Source organism: Sinocyclocheilus grahami, unplaced genomic scaffold (assembly GCF_001515645.1).
Source record: "Sinocyclocheilus grahami isolate Dianchi unplaced genomic scaffold, SAMN03320097.WGS_v1.1 scaffold1212.1, whole genome shotgun sequence".
NCBI lineage: Eukaryota > Metazoa > Chordata > Actinopteri > Cypriniformes > Cyprinidae > Sinocyclocheilus > Sinocyclocheilus grahami.
The window spans coordinates 175,793-200,102 of record NW_015506391.1 but is presented as its reverse complement, the minus strand read 5'-3'; the positions used below and the strand labels follow the sequence as shown (position 1 = coordinate 200,102).

The window sequence follows — 24,310 nt, the reverse complement described above, 5'->3', positions numbered from 1 at the left end:
ACTGAAATGTGTTTTATTATGCAAGATTAATTCAAGCTTGTACATTAGGGTTATTATATCTAAAACCATAAAAATACATGTTTGTTACTTGAAATAAAATACATGTTAACTGAAATAACATATGTAAAAACACAAGGCAACAATTTTCATTTACTTTGAACTTGATGTACTAAAATAACTGAAATAAAAAAAGTAATAAACATTACAAAAACACACAACAAAATTACAAAAAAATGTAAGCCTAACTAAAATGACAAAGAAAATGGAAAATATAAAATAAAAACTAATTTAGAATATAAATAAAAACTATAATAGTATCTCAATTATACTAAAATAGCACTGATATAAAGGCTATGATATTTAAGGGAAAATACAGAATGTGCATTGTGCCATGAGCCAGCTTTGGTCAAAGGTCTCTAAATAAATCTTTCTCGAGGCTTAAGCTGATCAATGCTGGATTTGAAAGGGCAAAGTCTAGTTCCATTCCCATTAATGGCCCTTAATATATGGAGGACTATGGTGACAGTTAAAAATAAAATAAAGGAATAAATAATCAATATAATTCAAACATAAAATTAAAAAAAACTTAAATTGTTTATTTAATTGTAATAATTTCATTTATTTAATTAATATGGTTAAATAAAATAATTGATCATTAAATTATCAAATAATTTTTACATTGAAAAATAAATAGACATATTTAACATTCAGTTGTTTAATAAATTATTTTAAATTATTTATGATAGAAAAAAGCTAATTATATATTTTTCAATGCTGTCCAATGTAAAGACTACATTGGTAACTTTCATCAAAGGCTTGGTAGCATGATGGCTAGTACAATGCACCATTTATATTTCTGGCATGCGAGGCTCGCCTTCATTGGTGAGGCCAACTTAGCGGTAAATAAATGCTCCGGTTACTAATGTAACCTCGGTTCCCTGAGTTAAGGGAATGAGCGTTGCGTTTAACACGCTTATGGGGAAACTCCTGTTTGCTCTGATACTGAAGCCTGATTTGTTCACATTCATGTAACTGCGCAAACAAAGGGCGCTTCAACCCACCAGAAGGGGAGAAGCCGACTACTATATACAGTAAGTTGGCTCAGAGCGCCGTTCGCCAGAATCTTTTAAATGTCAGCAACAGCCATCGACTCTCGTGCAGTCTTATAGCATGGCAGCTTACGCAACGCTCGTTCCCTCAGGGAACTGAAGTTACGTTAGTAACCAGAGCATTCCCTATTAAACGGTCTCTCCCGTTGCTTTTAACAGGCTTATGGGGAACGCATCCAATAGCACCGTGCTATACGCAAGTGCAGAACTAAGCCGCTCTGCGAGCCCAGCCACGGAGCGCCCGCAATGAGGGCTCCTAAAAAGCATGAGCTTTTTATGAGACCCAAGCCACCCGACTGGGGACTACATAGCAGAACCCTTTCCACTCAGAGGGGATTAGGTGAATTAAGCAGACAAAATCCATGCCTGGAGGACAGGGACATCTAAGCAGTAAAACCTTGTAAAGGTTGACAGCGATGACCAGCCGGTGGCCGCACAGATATCAACAATAGAAATCACACTGGACTACTCCAAGGAGGAGGCCATTCCTCTGGTGGAGTGAGCCCTCACCCTGATAGGGCACTGTAAGCCCTCTTCGGCGTAAGCCAGGGCTACAGCATCAACTTTCCAGCAAGATAGCCGTTTAGAGTGGCATCCGAAGTATACAAAGTGCTGCTCTGAGTGCCGAAACGGGCCAGAGTGCTCAACATACACTCTAAGAGTCTGAACTGGGCAGAATGGATTGGGACCCTGCTCATCCTCTGAATTAGAAAGAGTGAGAAGGGTAACAACCTATGCTCTGAACGGGGTTGAGAGCACCTTAGGCACATAGCCGTGTCTCAGTTTGAGGATGATTTTACAGTCGTTAGGCCCAAACTCAAGGCACGAAGCACTGATTGACAGTGTTTGGAGGTCACCTACACCTACTAATGCCAAAATGAGGACGGTCTTGAGTGACAGGTGCCGCAAGTCGGCCAACTGGAGCGGCTCAAAGGGAGGACCGCAGGGCACTTAGGACTATAAATAAGTCCCAGGTCGACACAGTATGAGGATGAGGTGGATTAAGTCTCCGAGCTCCCCTTAGAAACTTAACAAAAAGGTTGTTAACAGCAACATTTTTGCCGACTGACTGGCCAGCCACAAGAGCATGATTCGCTGCCACATATACTTTGATGGTGGAAGGGATGCGCCCCTGATCTAGCAGCTATTGCAGAAAGGTTAAAGGGGTCCTATTATGCTCTTTTACAAAGTCTTGATTTTGTTTTGGGGGTGTACCAGAACAGGCTCTTATACTAGCTTGTTCGAAAAACACATTATTTTTCACATATTTTACATTATTACAACAACTCTCTCCCCAGTCTGGCATGAACGGCTCGAATAGTTCCTGTATCAAATGAAGGCAGAAATACGAAAATGTGCTGTGATTGGTTAGCTGGGCCAGTGTGTGTTGTGATTGCCAGCACTCAGTGTGTGTTGTGATTGGCAGCACTCGGCGCCTGGTCAGGAAATGTCATGCCCCTTACCATAGCCGCCTGTGAGCTTCAGTGTAAATATTGCGTCAAAATCAAATCAATTTGAGCGCAATTTAAACCCGGATGATTGTAAACACTCTGAGTTTGTCTGCCTTGGGAAAGCTAGTGTGTCTCCGACATAGTGATAACACTCATTGCCTTCTCTAGTGCAGCTCAACCAGGTCTCGTCCCATTCGTCGGTATTTGTGATATCACAAATCCCGGAAAATATGCGTTGTAGTCCAAATGAGTCATTCGTTGTAATTTTTGAAAAGTGATTTCAGTTAAATAAAATATCTCCTTTTGAAGTGGACTTTGAGCTTTGTAACTTTGCAGATCTTTTTATGCTCAAACATCAACATTACAGACTAACCAAAGTTGAAAAAGTGAAAAAGCACCTGATTGAAAGAAGCTCTGATGCAGCGGTGGGTTACCTTGAGATGAAAACGTCCCAGGCACCAAGAGTGGGAGGGTACATGGGCTTTGAGCCAATATTGAAGGGGCTGCATGTGAAGCAGGCCCAGAGGAATCAGAGGAGGTGACCAACATAAGGCCGAGCATCCTCTGAAAAACTCTGAGGGGACGTGAAGTCCCAAGTTTGAATGACACCGCTAGCCGCTGAATTGTCAGAGAGTGTTACGGCGTAATCCATGCCTGTGTGGGCTGAATCGAAAACTGTCCCCAGGAAGACAACTCGCTGGCTGGGAGATAGAGAGCTCTTGGCTAAATTGATTTTTAGTAACAGCAATCTGTGAGCGATGAGTTCCTGTTCTGATCTGGCTAACACAAGCCAATCGTCAAGATAATTCATAATGCAGATTCCCGTAAGACTTCGTAAAAGTGCGTGGGGCCAGAGACAGTCCGAATGGCAGGACTGTATATTGATAAGCCACCCCCTCAAACGTGAATCTCAAGAACGGTCTGTGATGAGGGGCTATCTGGATGTGAAAGTAAGCATCTTTTAGATCCAAAGATGAAAAACAGTCCCCAGAGCATATTTGCACTTTGAACCAGAGAAAGTGAGCATCGTTGTCCTGAACCGAAGTTTAAATAATACCTCTGAAGCGAGGTGGCCTGCAAGCGATTTGAGTTTCCCGATTGACGGGTCGCCACACGGAGGCGGGAAACTGACATTTGTGGTAATAAGAACAGGAGAAATGCTCTTTTGAGTATATGGGTCTGCTACAGCGGTAATTTTGTTGGGCGCGCACTGAAGGTCGGGTCAAATTTGAACAGAGCTAGTGGGGAATGGAGAGCAGACACAAGCTTTCTTTGAGGGAAGTCCAGCCTCGGCGGGACCTGACCCTCTCCTCTTCCTTTGGAGCTGATCAAGCTAGGCCATATAGCTATCCTCTACAGCCTTGATGAGAACGCAGATCAGCTCGCAGTCTGCACTGAGCCGTGTTGGTTGAGATGAAGGGAGGGTGTCAGGATCTTCGCTGGAACACGCCCACTATGTGGCAGAAGGTGTCAATGACATAGAGTAATCAGTGACAACTTTCTCCTCAGATCCTCCGAAGGAAATTAAGCCGCTCGCAGCCAACGAGGGGCACTGATCCACATGTGTGAAGCATACAGGCCTTGGGCCGGTGTGAGTACACTCAATCCTGACCGAACCCCGCTGCTCTGCTGTTTCTTCCTCCGAGGCTCATGGGAGGGAGGAAATGGGAGAGCAGGCTGGGGAGGATTGCCTTTGTGAAAGAAGGTGATCCGTGAGCGAAGCAGGACAAGAGCAGTGAGAGCATTCAATCCCAGTGAGTGCAGCCTGGGCACTGCCTAGGCAAGCGACACACTCACTGTGCCTGTCTGTGTTATGCGGGGGTTCCTTGCATGAGCCACACTCGCATTGCGACATTTGCAACAATGTCGCTGTGAAATTTGCTCATAAAATGTGCTCTTTTTAATCCGTCGGATGGCTGTAGGGCACGGCTTGCTCGGCGATATTCTGCTGCCAGGGGCTCTTCTACGGCGAGCAGCAGGCTGAGCTTCTTGCTTTGGCTTCTTTCTTCAGAGTCAGTGAGGAGATGAGCTTCGTCACTGAAGGAGAAAAAATTTGACAAATGGCACTATAAGCCGACTTATATAGCAGCCGGCTCCTCCCCTTTTGGTGGGTTGAAGCGTCATTTGTTCGTGCAGTTACAAATTTGTTCGTGCAGTTACTGCAGAGCGAATCATTGGTACAACCCTCCCTACTCTCCAAGAACTGTACTCATCCAGAGTGAGCAAAAGGGCAAAGAAAATAACTCTGGACCCCTCACATCCAGCCCACTCCCTCTTTGAACTGTTGCTATCTGGTCGACGCTACAGAGCACTGAGCACCAGAACGGCCAGACACAGGAACAGTTTCTTCCCTCAGGCAATTCATCTTATGAACACTTGACAATAATTGTGGAACACACAACACTAGTTATACACTTATACACACAACACTTTTTATACACTTATTTATATAACACACATACTTAGTTTACATTTCGAACTTGCACATAATATACATGTACATACAAAACTGTCTATTGTAATATACCTGTACAATTGTCCATTTGTATATTGTTATTCCCTATTTACTTGTTCAAATTTTTTTTCTTCTTTTATTATCTGTGTTTTTGTCCTGTCACTGTCATTCTTTTGCACTGTGGAAGCTTCTGTCATGAAAACAAATTCCTCGTATGTGTAAACATACTTGGCAATAAAGCTCTTTCTGATTCTGATTCTGATTCTGATGAACAAATAATGCTTCAGTATCAGAGTAAACAGGAGTTTCCACATAAACGTGTTAAAAGCTAATGGGCAAAGACCCTTCGATATGGGAACGTAATGATACATCAAACAGATTAGAAGAACACAATAATATAGTGCTATATGTATGAGTTCATATTAAAAGTTGTTTATAAACTGTCTTTAAAGGTCTAAAACAATATTGCACTCACCATATTGTAATACCTTTGAAAATTAGCAGTAAGATTGTCATCTGTTTGCAATGCATGTTTTTCAGGAAAAGCTGGTGGCCATGTGTTAGATTGCATGTTAGCCATTCAAAATTTTTAAGACACGGGTCTTTACATTCATGTTATATTGAATCTTTCCTTTAAGCTGATATTACAACCAAAACACTAACAAAAATGTTGATAAGTCTTATGTTGAATTATATTTTAGCTAGCTACAGTTAGGCTTTATATAAGATAAGAGATGGTAAATTCTTAATAAGTTGAAATGTCCTATTTGTGATTAAAAAGGATATTTGAAGGTTTAATAAACTCCTGGACTAAAATGCATAGCCTAATCCATACACAATTAAATTGTTTACAAATACAAATACTTGACCAAAATGTGTTGGTCTAACTGACCAGTGATTTTTTTATTGTATAAAAAAAAAACTTGTAAAAAAACTGTTGGCACAATTAGGCTAGTTTTAAATTATTTTTACTATTATTAACAGTGTTGGGCAAGTTACTTCCAAAATATAATACATTATATATTACTCATTACTTCTTTTTAAAAGTAATTAGTTACATTACAATATTACAGTCTCTGAATTGTAATGCGTTACACTACTTTTAATTTACTTGTGAGTTACTTTCACTTTCAAGAACAAACCGCAACCTCAGGCAATTCATCTTATGAACACTTGACAATAATTGTGGAACACACAACACTAGTTATACACTTATACACACAACACTTTTTATACACTTATTTATATAACACACATACTTAGTTTACATTTCGAACTTGCACATAATATACATGTACATACAAAACTGTCTATTGTAATATACCTGTACAATTGTCCATTTGTATATTGTTATTCCCTATTTACTTGTTCAAATTTTTTTTCTTCTTTTATTATCTGTGTTTTTGTCCTGTCACTGTCATTCTTTTGCACTGTGGAAGCTTCTGTCATGAAAACAAATTCCTCGTATGTGTAAACATACTTGGCAATAAAGCTCTTTCTGATTCTGATTCTGATTCTGATGAACAAATAATGCTTCAGTATCAGAGTAAACAGGAGTTTCCACATAAACGTGTTAAAAGCTAATGGGCAAAGACCCTTCGATATGGAAACGTAATGATACATCAAACAGATTAGAAGAACACAATAATATAGTGCTATATGTATGAGTTCATATTAAAAGTTGTTTATAAACTGTCTTTAAAGGTCTAAAACAATATTGCACTCACCATATTGTAATACCTTTGAAAATTAGCAGTAAGATTGTCATCTGTTTGCAATGCATGTTTTTCAGGAAAAGCTGGTGGCCATGTGTTAGATTGCATGTTAGCCATTCAAAATTTTTAAGACACGGGTCTTTACATTCATGTTATATTGAATCTTTCCTTTAAGCTGATATTACAACCAAAACACTAACAAAAATGTTGATAAGTCTTATGTTGAATTATATTTTAGCTAGCTACAGTTAGGCTTTATATAAGATAAGAGATGGTAAATTCTTAATAAGTTGAAATGTCCTATTTGTGATTAAAAAGGATATTTGAAGGTTTAATAAACTCCTGGACTAAAATGCATAGCCTAATCCATACACAATTAAATTGTTTACAAATACAAATACTTGACCAAAATGTGTTGGTCTAACTGACCAGTGATTTTTTTATTGTATAAAAAAAAAACTTGTAAAAAAACTGTTGGCACAATTAGGCTAGTTTTAAATTATTTTTACTATTATTAACAGTGTTGGGCAAGTTACTTCCAAAATATAATACATTATATATTACTCATTACTTCTTTTTAAAAGTAATTAGTTACATTACAATATTACAGTCTCTGAATTGTAATGCGTTACACTACTTTTAATTTACTTGTGAGTTACTTTCACTTTCAAGAACAAACCGCAATTAGCCTACATTCAGAAATAATAGCGGTAAATAAAGCGGAATGTTTAAATATTAAATAATATTAAAATATTATGAATGGGACACAATAAAACCGTGTGGACACATTACAATTCTCATTAGGGGTTTTTAAATATCACAATTTTTAATCATGAATCATTACTTTGTAAAATATGTTTACAAAATCTTTTAAGAAATGTACAATAATGGTTAAAGTTTCACTGTATGCCTCTAGTATTGTAATGCTTTTAACTTGATGGTTACACTTTACATTTACAGCCAAGTAATTTAATCAAAATTTTGGTGAAAATTTTAATCGTTTTTTTTTTTTTTTTTAAAAATGCATGAAACTAACATTACTATACAGACGACATTTTAAGAGTTTGGATCATGCGTTTTAAATTCTATTTTTAAAATATGGCTTTTTATATTCGGACATACTTATTTGTCATTGATCAAAATTAAAACATTCTTAAGTCACATTCTGAAATCAAAATAGTGATGCGGAAGCGCAGTTATGTGACGGTGTGAGTGAGGTAAACATCCTCCCACTAACGCTTTTTCAAATTTGTGAGGGAAAGTGAGTCCGTGCGGAGCGCGAGCGCGTCCCACAATGCACTCGCCGCTCAGCGGGAACCCAAAATGGCGAGAGCGTGTGTGAGCCAAATCAGTTGTTTACCATAGTGTTAAACACTTAATACATTAGATTAATCTTGCACAAGCAGCACCACCTCGATTTACAGCGGAGCTCCTGCTGACCGTTTATGGTGTAGTTCTTTGTGTTTGTGAGGCATTGTAACCCGGAAAGTGGCCGAATGAGGTAAGACAGATCCAGACAGGATTCAATCCGTTACAATAAAACAAGGGGGTGTGCGGGGGGCTTTTATCTCTCACTTTCCAGCAGGTAAAAATTACTGGATTCAAACATACGTTTTCTGATTCCAATGAAACAAACTCTTTAGGCTTTTGAACGGGAGGCTTTTATTTGAAGTCACATTGTTTAGAATGAGAAATCCTGTTAGCTCTCTCCAGCTATGCCGCTAACAAAAGAGGCTTTTTGCTTCCTCTGTCATTCTGTTTGGGCGCTTCACTGACCAGACAATACAAAGTGCACTCAGTCCTAAAAATATCCTACACTGCTTTTACATGGGAAATACCTCTAAAACCTATACCAGGGTAGTTTGATGCTACATTTTCAACGTTTTTTGTTTATTTGATCATGTGCAATTGACTTTTTTGCGTTAGTGTAAGCAAAAGTGTGGTTGAATCATGTTTTTAATGAGGTGTTTTGCTCATTTGATAGAGACTTAGCAAGTGCAGATAACCTGGCCGCCCATCAAAAGTCAACTCCAAGTCACCAACACAAGTCACCAGTGCCCTTGTCACAATTTCCCCTGAAAGATGGGCTGACTGACCCGGCCAGACTCGCCAGCAAGTTTGAAGAAGGGCAGGACGTCCTGGCCCGATGGTCAGATGGCCTCTTTTACCTGGGAACTATCTCCAAGGTGTGTAAGAGATAATGTACAATCAGACGATAATTATATCAAAATATTGTTGTATGTTGTTTTGAGTGTATTATATGAAAAGAAATGGACAGCATACTGTAAATTTAAAAGTATCACAGCTATTTAGTAACTCGGCTGCCTGGGCCAACATATAGTTTAGTGGCCGTTATACAAAAATACATGACCTATTATGTACTCTACTGTGTTAAAGAGTCCATCAAATAGGTTCTAGAAGTAAAAATCCCATTTTCTCTATAGGGCAATACATTTTAAACAAAGATAAACTGTTAAATACAGACTTAATGTGAGCTACGAGGTTGTTAATCAGTGGTATATGCTTTCATTGAAGACGATATTTGCAAATTTCAGCTTATTTTTTAAATAATTGTTTAACAGCAGAATTCCAGGTGAAAACTACATTACCCATGATTCTGCAAAATAATCCACCAATAAGAGATTCACTAAACATTAAATCACACCAAAAGAACTCTGTAGCACCCACCCACTCCCATGAAGCACTGTGAATGACAGTAGTCAATCTCCCTGCCCTTTTAAAATAAATATTTGTCTACATATAGGGATGCAGCGATTAACCGGTTTCACAATTAACCGCGCTTTAAAATGTTACGGTTAATTAATCGTAAAGGCTCCGCTACACCGAGTGTTTCTGTTGCACGGAATGGAACAGTTGCAACTTGCGCAAAACGAAAACAAACTTACACTAGCGGTGCACCAGCTTTAAATGCTGTGCTTATTAGAGACACGGAGGCTACTACACACACTTGATTTACTATGCCAGACGAACCGAGCAGCGATACTTTATTTCCTCTTTATTTCCACCAGAGAAATGACTGAAGTCGATAGTGTGGGACCATTTTGGGTACACCAAGAATGACCAAAGTGTCATTTAAATATTGCCGTAAAAACTGCTGCTAAAGAGCGAATACACGGCTTTAAACTATTTTAATTCACGACGTGAAGGCAAGACTGATGCGAAGCTACGGCTCGTTAGCTCAGTATTCTGCCCAGTTCAGATCAGACAGATGAAATAGTGTGGTATTTATTTGTTTATTTGAATTAATTAATTATAACATTTAGCTACTTGAATTATTCGATCGAGCGAGAGAAGTGTGTGTGTGTGTGTGTGTGTGTGTGTGTGTGTGTGTGTGTGTGTGTGTGAACCTGCGTCAGAGCGTCTCTCTACAAACATGTGAGTTTAGTTACTTAAACAGTGATTTTACCCTCTCCTTGGTGATGAATATGTAGCAATTCCGTATCTAAGCTATTTTATTAATAAAAGTCACGGGGCAGGGTTCACAAGTTTGTGTCCTCCTGAATGTTTGAATGTGTCTGATCTCCGATCTCACAAACCAAAATAATAGACATGATTGTCTCAGGCCACATGTAAAATCATAGGAATTATTATAAAAAATTATTAAAATGAATATGTATGGATGACAGTTGATTACGATGATAGTTCAGTTTATTCCCCTCATTATTAATAGTTTCCCCTGTGGGATAAATAGTCAATAGTCCTATATTAATAATACTTACTAACATTATCTATTATGCCTTTTATAGTATTATGCATGAGTCAAAAACCAACAAAAAGTTTTTAAAAAAATTTCACCATGTTTCCAGTTTTCTGCCTCAGGTCCAAAAGAAATGTAAAGAATGTACAAACTGAAAACACTAAATACTTTTGTGATCTATTTTCATTAGTTATTTTCAAAAGAGAAATACTGACATGGATTTTTACAGAGCAGAGGTCACCTTTTTGATTCCAATTGGAGAGATAGACATTTGTTTGTCTTTATTATTATTATTATTATTTTGTGCTGTATTATTGGTTACTGTGTTATTTCTGTTTCTAAATGCAGCAATAAGAGTGTCCATGTGATTTTATACATTAATAATGTTGTGAAATGAATAAATGCATAATAATCGTGAAACTGTGATTATTCCAACAAAATCTATAATCGTTGCATCCCTATCTACTAGACTTGTGCCGGTATTCGGTAATGCGATATATCACGTTAATGAATATGCACGATATTGTTATCGATATTCTAAATACCGTGAATAATTATTTTAATTTTATTATGACAGCACTTTTTTTAAAACTAAATTTAAATATCGGGATTAGGGATATCAATTTTTCATGTTGCGATTAATTGCTAATGCTTTTATCACGGTATGTGGTATTATCATGATATTGAAATTTAGTTTAAAAAAAGTGCTGTCATAATATAGTATAATAGGTTTAATAACTTTTTTCTTATAACAAAAATAACTGAACATTTAAATGCAATAAAGAAATACAGAAAAAATTATAAAGTTAAAAGTTTTACACAGATTAAAGTGCAAAAGAACTATAAAGACCAATTGGTATCACTTTACAATAAGACCTCATTAGTTAACCTTAGTTAATGAATCATGTTAGTTCATGTTAGCTCAATAAATAACACAGTTGCACCTTTCGATTTTAACAACCTTTTATTAAATATTGGAATACCTAAGATTAATGAATGTTCAGAAGAATTTTTCATTGGCAGTTTGTTAACTAATGAATTAACTAATGAAGCCCTAATTTAAAGTGTGACCGAACAATAAAGAATCAAAACGCTTTCAAACGATATCTAGGGCATGTTGTAGTCCAGATTCAAATGTAAAAAATAGTTTGAAAATAAATAGCCTATTAAGTCTAAATATTTAAATATTTGGCGCTGTGATGAACATCATAGCAAATACACAAATCTGAATGGCTGTTTAAATAATTTAAACACTATTCAGAAACAAAGTAGTGCAGATGCTTTGTTTACAGGGTTTCCGGGGTAACGGCTGCATTTAAATGAATTATTATTATTTCTGCAGTTTAGCGCCATCTGCTGTCAGAGAGTGAAAGTGCGCTTTCATCCAGCGTCTCTCACATGTTCCGCCATGTGCTTCTCGTCCGCGCTTGTTTAAGGCAGCGTGCGCATGCGTCTTTCACGCAGCATACAGCGGTGTTGTGCATTTTGACCAGTTGATGGGAAAAGTATTCTTAAAATGCATTCAAAATTCGGAATAATTTGTAATATATAATTATTCACGGTATTTAGAAGTGCCCACGATAACAATATCGTGCATATTCATTACCGTGATATATCGCATTACCGAATACCGGCACAAGTCTAATCGTGATAATACCGCATACCGTGATAAAAGCATTAGCAATTAATTGCAACATGAAAATTTGATACCGGCATATCCCTACTATCTACATATGCATATTTTGCAATATACATAAAATACATTGTTGCTACATATATAATCAACATCTTAAATCAATAGTTTTATAACTCGTTTTTATTTTGATTTTCATTTGCATTTACATTTAGGTTTCTAAATGTTGTGATTCGCCTTGTAGTGGGTGGACATTAATACTAGGGATGAGCATTTCAAGCAAAAATAATATTCAATAATCGCTGGGTTATTCGAAAATCGCACCCCTCCCCCACATGCACGCATGTAGCCTATCCACCTTTTTCTTGTCGTAAATATGGGCTCGGCCATTTGTAAATTCTATGGGTCTGGCTTCCGGTCTCATCTGTGTCCACTCCGTCCAGCTATTTTTAGCAGAACAAAACAGTTCCCTTTGCTGCTTGATATTGAAAGTTGGTGTATCTTATAATATTATTTTAATGTATTATCTTAATTATGAACACACTGGTTTGTAGTGCAAACAGTTTTACCGTTTACTGCACGTTGTTATTCTCCTCGTTATTTACCTATAGCGGCTAATGAACCGGAAGTCTCGCCCATAGGCTTACTTCCACATTGAAGAAAAAGCTGGATAGGCTACCATAAACAGAGAGAGTGGGAGAGAGGCCATTCACGCTTTCAATCTATATTATGACAAACTTTAAAAAATGAGCATGATGTTTCCACATCGAGTCTGTTTTTGCTGTGCTGCACGTGCTGAATTAAAGTGACAACGCAATGTTCGCAGTAAAAAAGAACATGGATTGACACGGAACTGTAGTAATTACACCATAAATGCATAAAATGAAAGTGTACTGTGTTTCACAGACAACACACAGGCCTATGGCTTTTTTTGGCTAGGTTTAAAATAAGTAAAAGAGCACTTTTAGATAAACAAGGCAATAATAGATACACTCGTAGAAATATGAAAACAATGTTCTTTATGAACTGCAGGATTGCTTGCAATAAAGATTTAAATGCAAAAAAAAAGGCACGAGAGTCGACTAGGTGGGTTATTGGTGGCGCCACAATGGTTACATGAACGCCACCGTATCAGCACCAAAAACGTGGGGATTTTTTTAGACTATAATCGCACAGCCTATTCAATATTCTGTAATTAAATCAACTAATCGAGTATTCAAAAATCGTGACCCATCCATAATTAATACACCCTTTAATTGTACTATAATCACCAGAAAGGTTGCTTATCTAGAGAGTAATCAGAACTTCTCTTAATTTATGCTTTCCACAGATAGATAAACATAAGCATCGCTGCTTTGTGATTTTTGAAGATCAATCTAAATCTTGGGTTCTGTGGAAGGACATTCAGACAGGTAAATGCAAACTGTTTTATATTCTTTTTTTGTTTAAAAAAATGCTGATGCCCTCTTACCAGTCTATTGTGTCTTGATGGCATTTCTGAGGTGGGTTTGATAATGAGATCTTGAACGTCCTGACTTAGATTTATGCACAAAATCCACTGACTGATTCTAATACTGGTTCTCTTTTGCTATAAAATATTTCTACTTTCTTTCTGATCATTTTAATAGAAGATTGGTTAGTTCTTCTATTATGCTGCTGCTTTCATGCTGTCTGACTTGTGGTTTTGCTGTTTGCCGCCTTTTGGTTTCTCTTCCCTATCTCTTTCATTCAGCCTGAGTTATCTCTTAATTTGTCCCTGACAGTTGACAGACTTCAGAGTCTCCGGGCTTACACAAACCGTAAGTCCCACATCGAGCCAGGAGACAAGAATAGGGAAGGTACCTATGGCATCTGTCGCTGTATCTCTTGGTAACAATTCAACAAAGGCGTTAATGCATACGCATAAAAGAAATGTTCTCAAAGTTTTGTCTTTAGTTCTTATTTGTTTCAAGTGGCAGTTGCAGTGAAGTATTTCATGGTGGTGTTCACCATCAGTGACGGCTGGCAAATACTATTCCTCCTTTTGTGATCTTAAGTGGTTTGAACAATTTCCATTAGAAGTTCAGAAATGTTCTGGAGCAACAACCCCCTTTAGTCACTTTTAGACCCAATAAAAGCAGTCTCTCCACCTCTCATAAATGTAGTCACTGGGTCTCGTATGCATGCGCATAAGTTTGCATATAAATGTTTTCACAAACAAATAATGATTCACCTAAAACTTTTGTACTAAACTTATAAAAAAAAATGTTGGAACAACTGAAACCACACATGCAAAAAGCACACTCTGGGTGTTAAGATGAAATTTATATTTTGTCTTAAATATATTTTCTCATATAAAATGAAAGAATAAGAAAAGCTGTGTAATCGTTTGAGCTTCAAGGTTTCTCTAAATAACAAAGCAGATATACGTGTATGTAAGCAGCTGGCTAATGAGAGGTCTGTAATCTGAGTCTATAAAAGTCGGTTATTGTGTTTTAACTTGCTTTTTAGGAAGGCTAGGATCTATAGTGACTAAAGGCTGTAGAAGAAATGTTGTTCGTAAAGCACACTTTTAGACCCAATAAAAGCAGTCTCTCCACCTCTCATAAATGTAGTCACTGGGTCTCGTATGCATGCGCATAAGTTTGCATATAAATGTTTTCACAAACAAATAATGATTCACCTAAAACTTTTGTACTAAACTTATAAAAAAAAATGTTGGAACAACTGAAACCACACATGCAAAAAGCACACTCTGGGTGTTAAGATGAAATTTATATTTTGTCTTAAATATATTTTCTCATATAAAATGAAAGAATAAGAAAAGCTGTGTAATCGTTTGAGCTTCAAGGTTTCTCTAAATAACAAAGCAGATATACGTGTATGTAAGCAGCTGGCTAATGAGAGGTCTGTAATCGGAGTCTATAAAAGTCGTTATTGTGTTTTAACTTGCTTTTTAGGAAGGCTAGGATCTATAGTGACTAAAGGCTGTAGAAGAAATGTTGTTCGTAAAGCAGTTATATGGAGATGGTTAGAGCGCTTTTTATTCAAATGGCCAACCTCTGGCACGCTTATTAACCTGTCGCTTATTTAGAATGCTCCAAATTTCCAAAACATTGGAATGAGGTTATGAACAAATTCATTTGCGTACATGCGTCTTTTAAATTAGGTGGAATTTTTTTTAATGAGAAGTTCTCCTGTGCGTACAAATATGAAATAATCCATGCAATTATTAATGAATGAGACCCACTGTTCCCAGCTGTTATGGATAAAACAGTCGTGTACACCTGCACACTTGTTAATTTTCTTTGTTCCTTCTTTCAGGGGACAGTGGAGGGGAAATGCTCTGCTCTATATGCCAGAATGAAAGCTCCGAGCCCCCCAATGAAATAGTTATCTGTGACAAATGTGGACAAGGTAGACTTCCACTATCCTACTAAATCTGAGTCACTTCACTCAATGATATTAGGGATTGAGTTCCCTATTTCACCGCAGACAATATCTCTTCCATAGGATACCATCAGCTATGCCACGCTCCCATAATCGACCCCAGTGTCATTGCCTCTGATGACAAATGGCTGTGCAGACAGTGCGTGTTTGCTACAACAACAAAGGTTTGTTGACGACATGTTCACTCCCATTGAAGGAATATGTCGAAAGTGCATAAAAGCCAGAGGTGTCCCTCTTCATCATGTGAAGAGTTTTTAGTATGTAGACCAGATGCTGCATATTTAAGCATGCCAAAACCTTCTCCAGACCCAGTGTTTTCATAAATTAATGGACCTGTAGGAGGCCACCAAGCCGCGCATCTTTTAAAGTTTATTCCAAATATTGGGTGCTTCTCAAACGGAAGGCTGCATCCTACCGAGGCTGCATGTTGAGGATACACGGGGCAGCTTTTCAAGCAATGTTGCTGGGCAGTGTCGCAGAGCAATGTTGCTTTAAGCCCAATTTATACTTCTGCATCGAACCTACGCCGTAGCCTACGCCATAGCCTGACGTGCACCTCTCTAAAAATCTTAACAGCACGTCAATTCTACGCGGACTGCAAGTGCTGTGATTGGTCTGCTAGAACCCCTCCCTCCGTATGTACTTGAGTTTTGTGTATGTTTATGTGCACTTTAATATATTTTAATGTTACACCTTATATAAAATAAAACAAAGCAAAGAACAAGTGTCTTATCGTTTATTATACTACATAGCATTATACATCCGTAGTTGTCCGCAACAAACAATGTTGATCTGCCGTGGTACAAGTCCTTGTGGAGATTGAAAGTATGCCATCATCTGCTGTTCAGTTGTTGGGTGCTTCTCAAACGGAAGGCTGCATCCTACCGAGGCTGCATGGTGAGGATACACGGGGCAGCTTTTCAAGCAATGTTGCTGGGCAGTGTCGCAGAGCAATGTTGCTTTAAGCCCAATTTATACTTCTGCATCGAACCTACGCCGTAGCCTACGCCATAGCCTACGCCATAGACTGACGTGCACCTCTCTAAAAATCTTAACAGCACGTCAATTCTACGCGGACTGCAAGTGCTGTGATTGGTCTGCTAGAACCCCTCCCTCCGTATGTACTTGAGTTTTGTGTATGTTTATGTGCACTTTAATATATTTTAATGTTACACCTTATATAAAATAAAACAAAGCAAAGAACAAGTGTCTTATCGTTTATTATACTACATAGCATTATACATCCGTAGTTGTCCGCAACAAACAATGTTGATCTGCCGTGGTACAAGTCCTTGTGGAGATTGAAAGTATGCCATCATCTGCTGTTCAGTTGTTGTCTCCTTTTTGTAGTTTTAAATAATGATTTAATGATTTGATATTTATTTGCCGCCGTCACGGCTATTAATGCTTCTCTGACGAGCCGCTTCTTCTTCGGCTTTTACCGTGGTACTGGGGGTGACACCAGCAACATGCCTGTGAACACTCTAGACTAGTGGTTTGCATGTGTACTGTACGTTGATGCGGACAACGACGTAGAAGTATAAATGAAAACTGATGCATAGCCTATGGCGTAGGTCCGACACAGAAGTATAAATCAGCCTTTAGATAGAAATTTGTTGCCCATTCTCAATAGGAAAGTGCCCAAGCTACATCGCTTGGCGACATTGCCCGGTAACATTGCTCAAAAAGTTGCCCCGTGTAGTGTCACCTTTACATTATTGGCAGTTTAGTGATAAGAGTAATTTACACCAAAACAAAAACATTATACATTATTGAATGTCGAAAAACATTATTTTTGTCTTACATTTCATAATAAATTCAGACAAGCTCAGTACTGACGTTTTTTTGTCGGTTTATTTTCATGTATTGGAAAGGGTAGAAAGGATTGTGGGTGATTGAAGGTCGCGAAGGATACAGCCCATGCATCCTTCAAATTCAGCTGAATGAAGGACACAAAACAAAGGCTGCCTTCCAAGGATATTTACGATTGAGATGGCCTTCAGTGACATTTGATGACATGGCAGCCTTCTGTTTGAGAAGCACCCATAGTTGCAACTGATGTGGACCACAACATTCTTTCTTGCATAAGGGTTGTGGATGTGGGATTAGTTATATAATATATGGAATATAAAAACACTTTGTATTCTTCTGTGTGAGGTACAAATTTAACCTTTTGCTGCAACTGCTGGGTGAATTAAAAAAAATTATATTTTAATATATTTTAATTTATTCCTGTGATGACAAAGCTATTTTTTTTTAGCAGGAATTACTCCAGTCTTCAGTGTCACTTGATTCTTCAGAAGATTTGGAGTTCAAGAAGCATTTCTTATTATTATCAATGTGGAAAACAGTTGCGCTGCATAATGTTTTAGTGGAAACCATGGTACTTTTTTCAGGTTCTTTGCTGAATAGAAAGATAAGAAAAGAGCAGCATTCATTTTTGAATTTATTTTGTAACAATCTAAAATTATTACTGTCATTTGATCAATTCAATGCATTCAGTTTTGCACTTTTGAACAGTAGTGTATATGGAGTTAATATTCATGATTATGGTCTAATATAATTTTATATCTGTACAAATTAACAAATTATATCCAAAAAAGGAGGAAGTGATTTTTGTAGTATATTGAGCTGTAGAGTAGAATCTTGTTCTAGGGGTTCAAATTGAACTTTTTTGCCACACCCACCAATTTCAATTTACAATAAATATAAAAAAAAAATTTATGCATCCTTGCTGAATAAAAGTATTGAATATTACTAACCCCAAACTTTTGAACAGTAGTGTAAAATACAGCCAACACCATAGAAATCCTGGGACACTCTACATGTCAGTACATGTAATTCTACACTTTGCTGGTATGACTAGAAGGGATATGTAAACCCTGTTATTTTTATAAATCTCCAGAGTTCTGTCTCCACCTTAAAATTGAGTGACATGCATACTAGAGGCATGTTTATATATCATGAATCGTTGTGGTTGTATCTATGAAATCGTAGAGAGGCGGTGCACTGAAGAAAGGGCCAAATGCCAAAGCCCTACAGGAAATGAAGCAGTCTCTGCCTTACGCCCTTGATGATTTAGTGTGGGACCAGGGCCACAAGACCAACATCCAGCAATGCTACTGCTACTGTGGAGGGCCTGGCGAGTAAGTGCAACACATTGACACCGTTGCTGAAAACACTGTTGGTTGATATAGTAGTTCTTAGGATAAACCCCACTAAGATCAGGCATTGAATCATAGTTTGCAGAGGATTGTGGGTACAGAATAGCCCCAGCAGGAAGTAGAATTGTTATGACTGTCTTTACTCTCTCAGATGGTATCTGAAGATGTTGCAGTGTAATAAGTGTAAGCAGTGGTTTCATGAAGCCTGCATCCAGTGTTTTCAGAAGGCTATGCTCTTTGGAGACAGGTGAAGTACTGCTCTCCAATCATTTGATTAAAGTGAAAGCCAGTGGTTGAAGTCTTGTCATTTAATTAACGTTTTCCGTCTTTATTCACAGGTTCTATCTATTTATTTGTTCCGTTTGTAATAGTGGACCAGAGTACCTCAAACGTTTGCCTCTGAGATGGTGAGTTTTGAGCTGTTTTCACACTTTCACAGTGTGAAAGTCACCTCAAGTGATTTTGAAGTAAAAAATTCAAAGTTAAGTTGATGTTTGAAAGTGATGCAGAATGATTGTCAACACTAGGTTTTTTGTTTAATTTAATTGTTCATGCTTATGTTTTCTTTTTTTCCATTTAAGATTGCATTACATTATAATGTTGTTTTGGCTAAATTCACTTGTAGCATTTAAAATTATTTATTTGGTCAAGTGCCTTTTTTTTATAGCATTTAGTAAATAGTGTAGAATTTGAATATAAGCCATTTATTGTTATTTTGATTATTAGCCAAAACACAAAAACGAAAATCCATTTTTCATACTGTACATTATAATGTTGTGTTGTCCAGATTCACCTGTAGCATTTAAAATAATTAAGAATATAATAAAAATTAACATAACCTATTTTAATTTATTAGGACAATGTAGTATTTAATATCAGTCATGTGTTGGTTATCTGCCATAACATAAAAGTAATTATCTTCTTATTGATATCGGCTAGAATTTCTTCATGACCAACTTTTTTGTTTAAATAGTTTCACAGAGGATTTTTTTTGTTTCATCACATGTGGTCTTCATTCACAGGGAAGATGTTGCACACCTGAGCCTCTATAACCTGAGTGTAATTCATAAAAAGAAATACTTTGACTCAGAGCTCGAACTGATGACTTACATCAATGAAAACTGGGACAGACTTCAGCTTGGCGAGGTATTGGTCTGCCTAGTTGTTGTAATTGCATTAGTTAATCAGCTAGTGCTAATGTCTCTTTATTTAATTTATGGCTTTGTACCTCCAGCTTGCAGATACACCAAGAGCAGAACGATATGAATGCATTCTGGAAGCACTTAACAGCAACCTAAACATGTGAGTTTATCATTTTTGCCCATCATTGGCATTTTACCTTAATACAGTAAAGCTTGAATGAATTTATCTTGTCCTTTTGCCCTGGTGGGTTTCAGGTTCATGTCAGGGAAAGAGATAAAAAAGAAGAAACACCTGTTTGGATTACGAATTCGCTTCCCACCAGCCCCCCAGAGTTCTGAGCTCCTGTCAGGTCGAGAGCCAGAAAAAGCCTCCCATGAGATCAAAATCAAAGGCAGGAAGGCCACCAAACCCCCTCATTCATCCAGGTTAGTCATCGCTTATTTAATTCTATTGGCTCTACTGTGGTGAACGTATCTTATGCTGAACTCAAAGCTACAGTTTAATTGTTTTTTTTATTTGCCTTAATTTTGTAATTGTTTTAGCACTGTCACTAATGGAGTGAAGAAAGGAAAGAGGAAGCATCACACACACTCTTTAGAGACGTTGGCCAAACTGAGAAGATCAAGTGAACTTTTGGCACAGGTAAATAAGTGAAACAAATGTTTATATTTGCTGGTTTTGTTTTATGGTTTTGTTAATCACCTAAGAAGCACATAGTTTAATTAATGTGAACATTAACATTTAGTTTTTAACTGTTTTTTTTTTTTAATGAAGAATGATGGGAAGTTTCCAACTCTAGACAACAACTCACTGGACCTGGTGGCTTCAAAAAGGTGATACAGGGATTAAAACAAAATGCTTTCTAGAAATTATGCTGAATTATAAAAATCCTCCTTTCCCCCCCTACATTTTTAGTGCTAAAAGTGAAAAATCTTTGCCTTCATCAAGTACCTCAGATGTTGAATCTGTTGGTGCCACCAGCACCAGTGAAACTACCTCAACCTCCCTCTCAAGGCAGTCCAGGTGATTTATTTTTCATTTCATTTTCATGACAATTTTCATTTATTCATCCTCAGTACTGTGATGATTAGGGGTGTAACGATATTCAAACCGAACCAGAAAACTGCGATACACCATCTCAATATGTAATTGCGTCATACCAAGAGTACTGCGGTCCGCCCCCGACCCCCACAGCCCTGACCCACTTGAGGTTGACCCCACTTGCACCACGGCTCATCTCAATGTAGAATGTGGTTTGTTGAAAATAACAATGCGTAAAATAGACCTATTGAATTCCCACATTATAACAGCAATGATCAAAAAACGTGGACAAATGACACGGAATGCACGCTAGTATACCAGTCATTTACACTAGAGACCTGCATTCCCGCGGGACCCAACGCAACAGGGTGCGGCGCGGGACAACTTTTGATGGGCGAGTCTCGTGTGGGGAAGAGACTCGTGTGTGTGCGGGATGCGGGAGAATAAAATGATTCGCGGGACTCCCGCAAAATAGAAATTATCTAAATATAAAGTGTCTAAAACATATAAATTGTTATTTATCTGTTGTACAAATGCAAAAAGAACAACTAATATTAACATTTAAATGATTGATATGCGCAAGCTAAGCATAGTTTCTATTTATAACACGTGTTTAAAGGGTAGCGCAATGTAGCCAATCACAGACTCGGCTGTTGATTTCTGGAATGCAATGGCCAATCAGGTTATTAAGTTAGAATCTGCTCACCACAGTGCTGAAATTGCGTGCTCACGAATCCTCTCATTTTAACACATGAAGTGTAGACATTGTGAAAGATTCATTGTGCATACATTTATTGTGTTATAACAGAGCTTTATGAGATAGAGATTAACTGAGATGTCAGCTTTTAGTGATAATAAAGGAAGCGCACGCAAACCATGCACGCAGCAGCCCATGCTTGCTTTTCTGTTAAAAATAACAGTGGTTTGTTAATGTTGATGCTTAGCCTAAATAACAAATATTTTATCGGGAGTGTTTATGCTGGGATGTTGTAGAGTTTAGGAGATGTTACAGAACCATTTCATGTAAATTTCTTCGATGTACTGAAAAAGTCTATATAGATTACTTTTATGCAGGCTTTTGTGGGCGGGAGCGGGACCAGATAAGATATATTTCTGCGGAAGCGAGCGGGCGCGGGACAGAATCTTGCGGGAGCGGGACTGAAAAATCTGTCCCACGCAGGTCTCTAATTTACACCTTTGTCACCCTTGTTTTGAAAGTGTGCAAACACAGGTGAGACATGAACCGCTCACACTATCTGTGTTTAAACTAAACTCATTTGCACATGTTTTGTCAGTTGAAACATTCAAGCAAAGAATAAGAGCTTGAATAAGCTGTTTGAAGATATGTGTGTGTGTGTGTGCGTGTGCGTGTGCGCGTACTTGTTTGTAGCTTATACAGACACACAGACTGCTCAAATTTACCGGTGGGTGGTTTTAATTCACGTTTAAAGTCGCGTCATTAACAGAAGTATGAATGAATGAATGATGCATTTATGTAGCGCTTTGTGTATTGCTGTACACCCAAAGCGCTTTACAATCATGTGGTGGGGGGGTCTCTCCTCAACCACCACCAGTGTGCAGCATCCACCTGAATGATGCGATGGCAGCCACAGGACAACGGCGCCAGTGCACTCACAACACACCAGCTACAGGTGGAGAGGAGAGAGAGAGGAAGTATGAATGAATGAATGATGCATTTATGTAGCGCTTTGTGTATTGCTGTACACCCAAAGCGCTTTACAATCATGTGGTGGGGGGGTCTCTCCTCAACCACCACCAGTGTGCAGCATCCACCTGAATGATGCGATGGCAGCAACAGGACAATGGCGCCAGTGCACTCACAACACACCAGCTACAGGTGGAGAGGAGAGAGAGAGAGAGCGCCAATCAAGTGGATGGGGATTATTAGGAGGCCATGATAGACAAGGGCCAGTGGCGGCAATTTGGCCAGGACACCGGGGTTATACCCCTAATCTTTAGGAGAATTGCCATGGGATTTTTAATGACCACAGAGAGTCAGGACCTCGGTTTAAGGTCTCATCCGAAGGACGGTGCTTTTTGACAGTATAGTGTCCCCGTCACTATACTGGGGCATTAGGACCTACACAGAGCACCCCCTGCTGGCCTCACTAACACCTCTTCTAAATTATCGAAATATCGCAATATGCATATCGCAAGGGCGTGCGATATCTGAATCATTTTAATAATAGGCTACTTAAATCAAAACGTTGCAAAAGGTCAAAGTTTTAGTTTGACGCATATAGCAGAGAATTGCTTGATGTTAAAAAGAGTTGAGTGCAATAAGTTGCAGAAAACAACTCTTTGCCGTCTCGTCTTGCTGTCTGACTCACACCTGAAGCGCGCGCACACAGAGAGACGCGTTTCACACGGCGCGCGAACACCGAGTTGATTCGTCTTTTGCATCTCCTCCTTATGTTTGAACAGACACATACACACAGAATTGTGTCAATAGTACCCATCTCGACGATCATTCTCGTAAACGCAGTCGGTTATGTTTTAAATGAATGTAAACGGCTGAGAGAAATCGGATGTGTATCATTATACTGGATGCGTGCAGTCGGATTTAAAGGGACAGCAGCCTATAAATGCATGCTGCTTAATGTCACTAATGTTAATCAAACAACAAAACAGCTATAACAAAGATTAATGTAAATTTAATTCATACAGTGAACACTATGCAGTGTTATTTTACACTTAATTATTACATTTCTGTATCTGAATACTACTGTTTATTTGATCTATGCTTGTAAATTGTATATTTCTTTTTTTTTTTTTTTTACTTACTGTTCACTTGCCTTTAATCATGTTTGAACTTTCTCAGACCATAGTTTTTGCTGTGGTATATGAAGAAGTACTTGGTGTATGGAGAGCAAAGTTACAATGATATAACATTAGTGTCATACATTTTTTTGGTTTGTATGTTCACACTGATGTTAAAATGACATTTTCCGATTTGTGACATTACTTTTTATGTAATGCTAAAACACTGCTGGTCACTTTTCAGAAGTTGTAGTGATTCTTTCTTTTCCAAGAAAGAATGTGAAACAAATTGGTTATAAAATTTTTAAATATTTTAAAATATAATTGAAATTGATTTTACACACTTTAAGCAATATCGTATCGAATATCGCATTTTTTAACAAGGTATCGCATATTGCATTTTTCTTCATTATCGCACAGCCCTAACCTCTTCCAACAACATCCTAGTTTTCCCAGGAGGTCTCCCATCCAGGTACTGACCAGGCTCAACCCTACTTAGCTTCAGTGGGCAACCAATCTTGGGCTGCAGGGTGATATGGCTGTGGTTCATTCAATACCTGCACGCATCATAATATAATAAGCATTTATTTAAATAAGATACTTTCTAATATTTTCTAAATATATATCAGGCTTAAAGTTCTCCGGCGCCGTGCCAGATCTCCGGCATGCGG

At 38.0% G+C, this 24,310-nt stretch overlaps 1 protein-coding gene across 2 annotated transcripts in view; it reads left to right on the top strand.

Annotated features, from left to right (window-relative positions):
* The first annotated feature begins 7,964 nt into the window (after positions 1-7,964).
* The window catches only part of LOC107568093 (metal-response element-binding transcription factor 2-like), a 23,787-nt gene continuing 7,441 nt past the window's right edge, over positions 7,965-24,310 (top strand). Inside the window, exons 1-15 of one of the 2 annotated variants that reach the window (XM_016253931.1) lie at positions 7,965-8,231; positions 8,715-8,916; positions 13,412-13,493; positions 13,845-13,919; positions 15,385-15,477; positions 15,574-15,674; positions 18,508-18,656; positions 18,826-18,921; positions 19,013-19,081; positions 19,697-19,820; positions 19,909-19,976; positions 20,072-20,242; positions 20,360-20,459; positions 20,592-20,650; positions 20,733-20,840. In XM_016253931.1, the coding sequence (XP_016109417.1) occupies positions 8,227-8,231; positions 8,715-8,916; positions 13,412-13,493; positions 13,845-13,919; positions 15,385-15,477; positions 15,574-15,674; positions 18,508-18,656; positions 18,826-18,921; positions 19,013-19,081; positions 19,697-19,820; positions 19,909-19,976; positions 20,072-20,242; positions 20,360-20,459; positions 20,592-20,650; positions 20,733-20,840 (1,502 nt within the window). In that variant the 5' untranslated portion in view covers positions 7,965-8,226. The remainder of the gene's footprint in view (positions 8,232-8,714; positions 8,917-13,411; positions 13,494-13,844; positions 13,920-15,384; positions 15,478-15,573; positions 15,675-18,507; positions 18,657-18,825; positions 18,922-19,012; positions 19,082-19,696; positions 19,821-19,908; positions 19,977-20,071; positions 20,243-20,359; positions 20,460-20,591; positions 20,651-20,732; positions 20,841-24,310) is intronic. The other variant, XM_016253932.1, reaches the window with a different exon arrangement.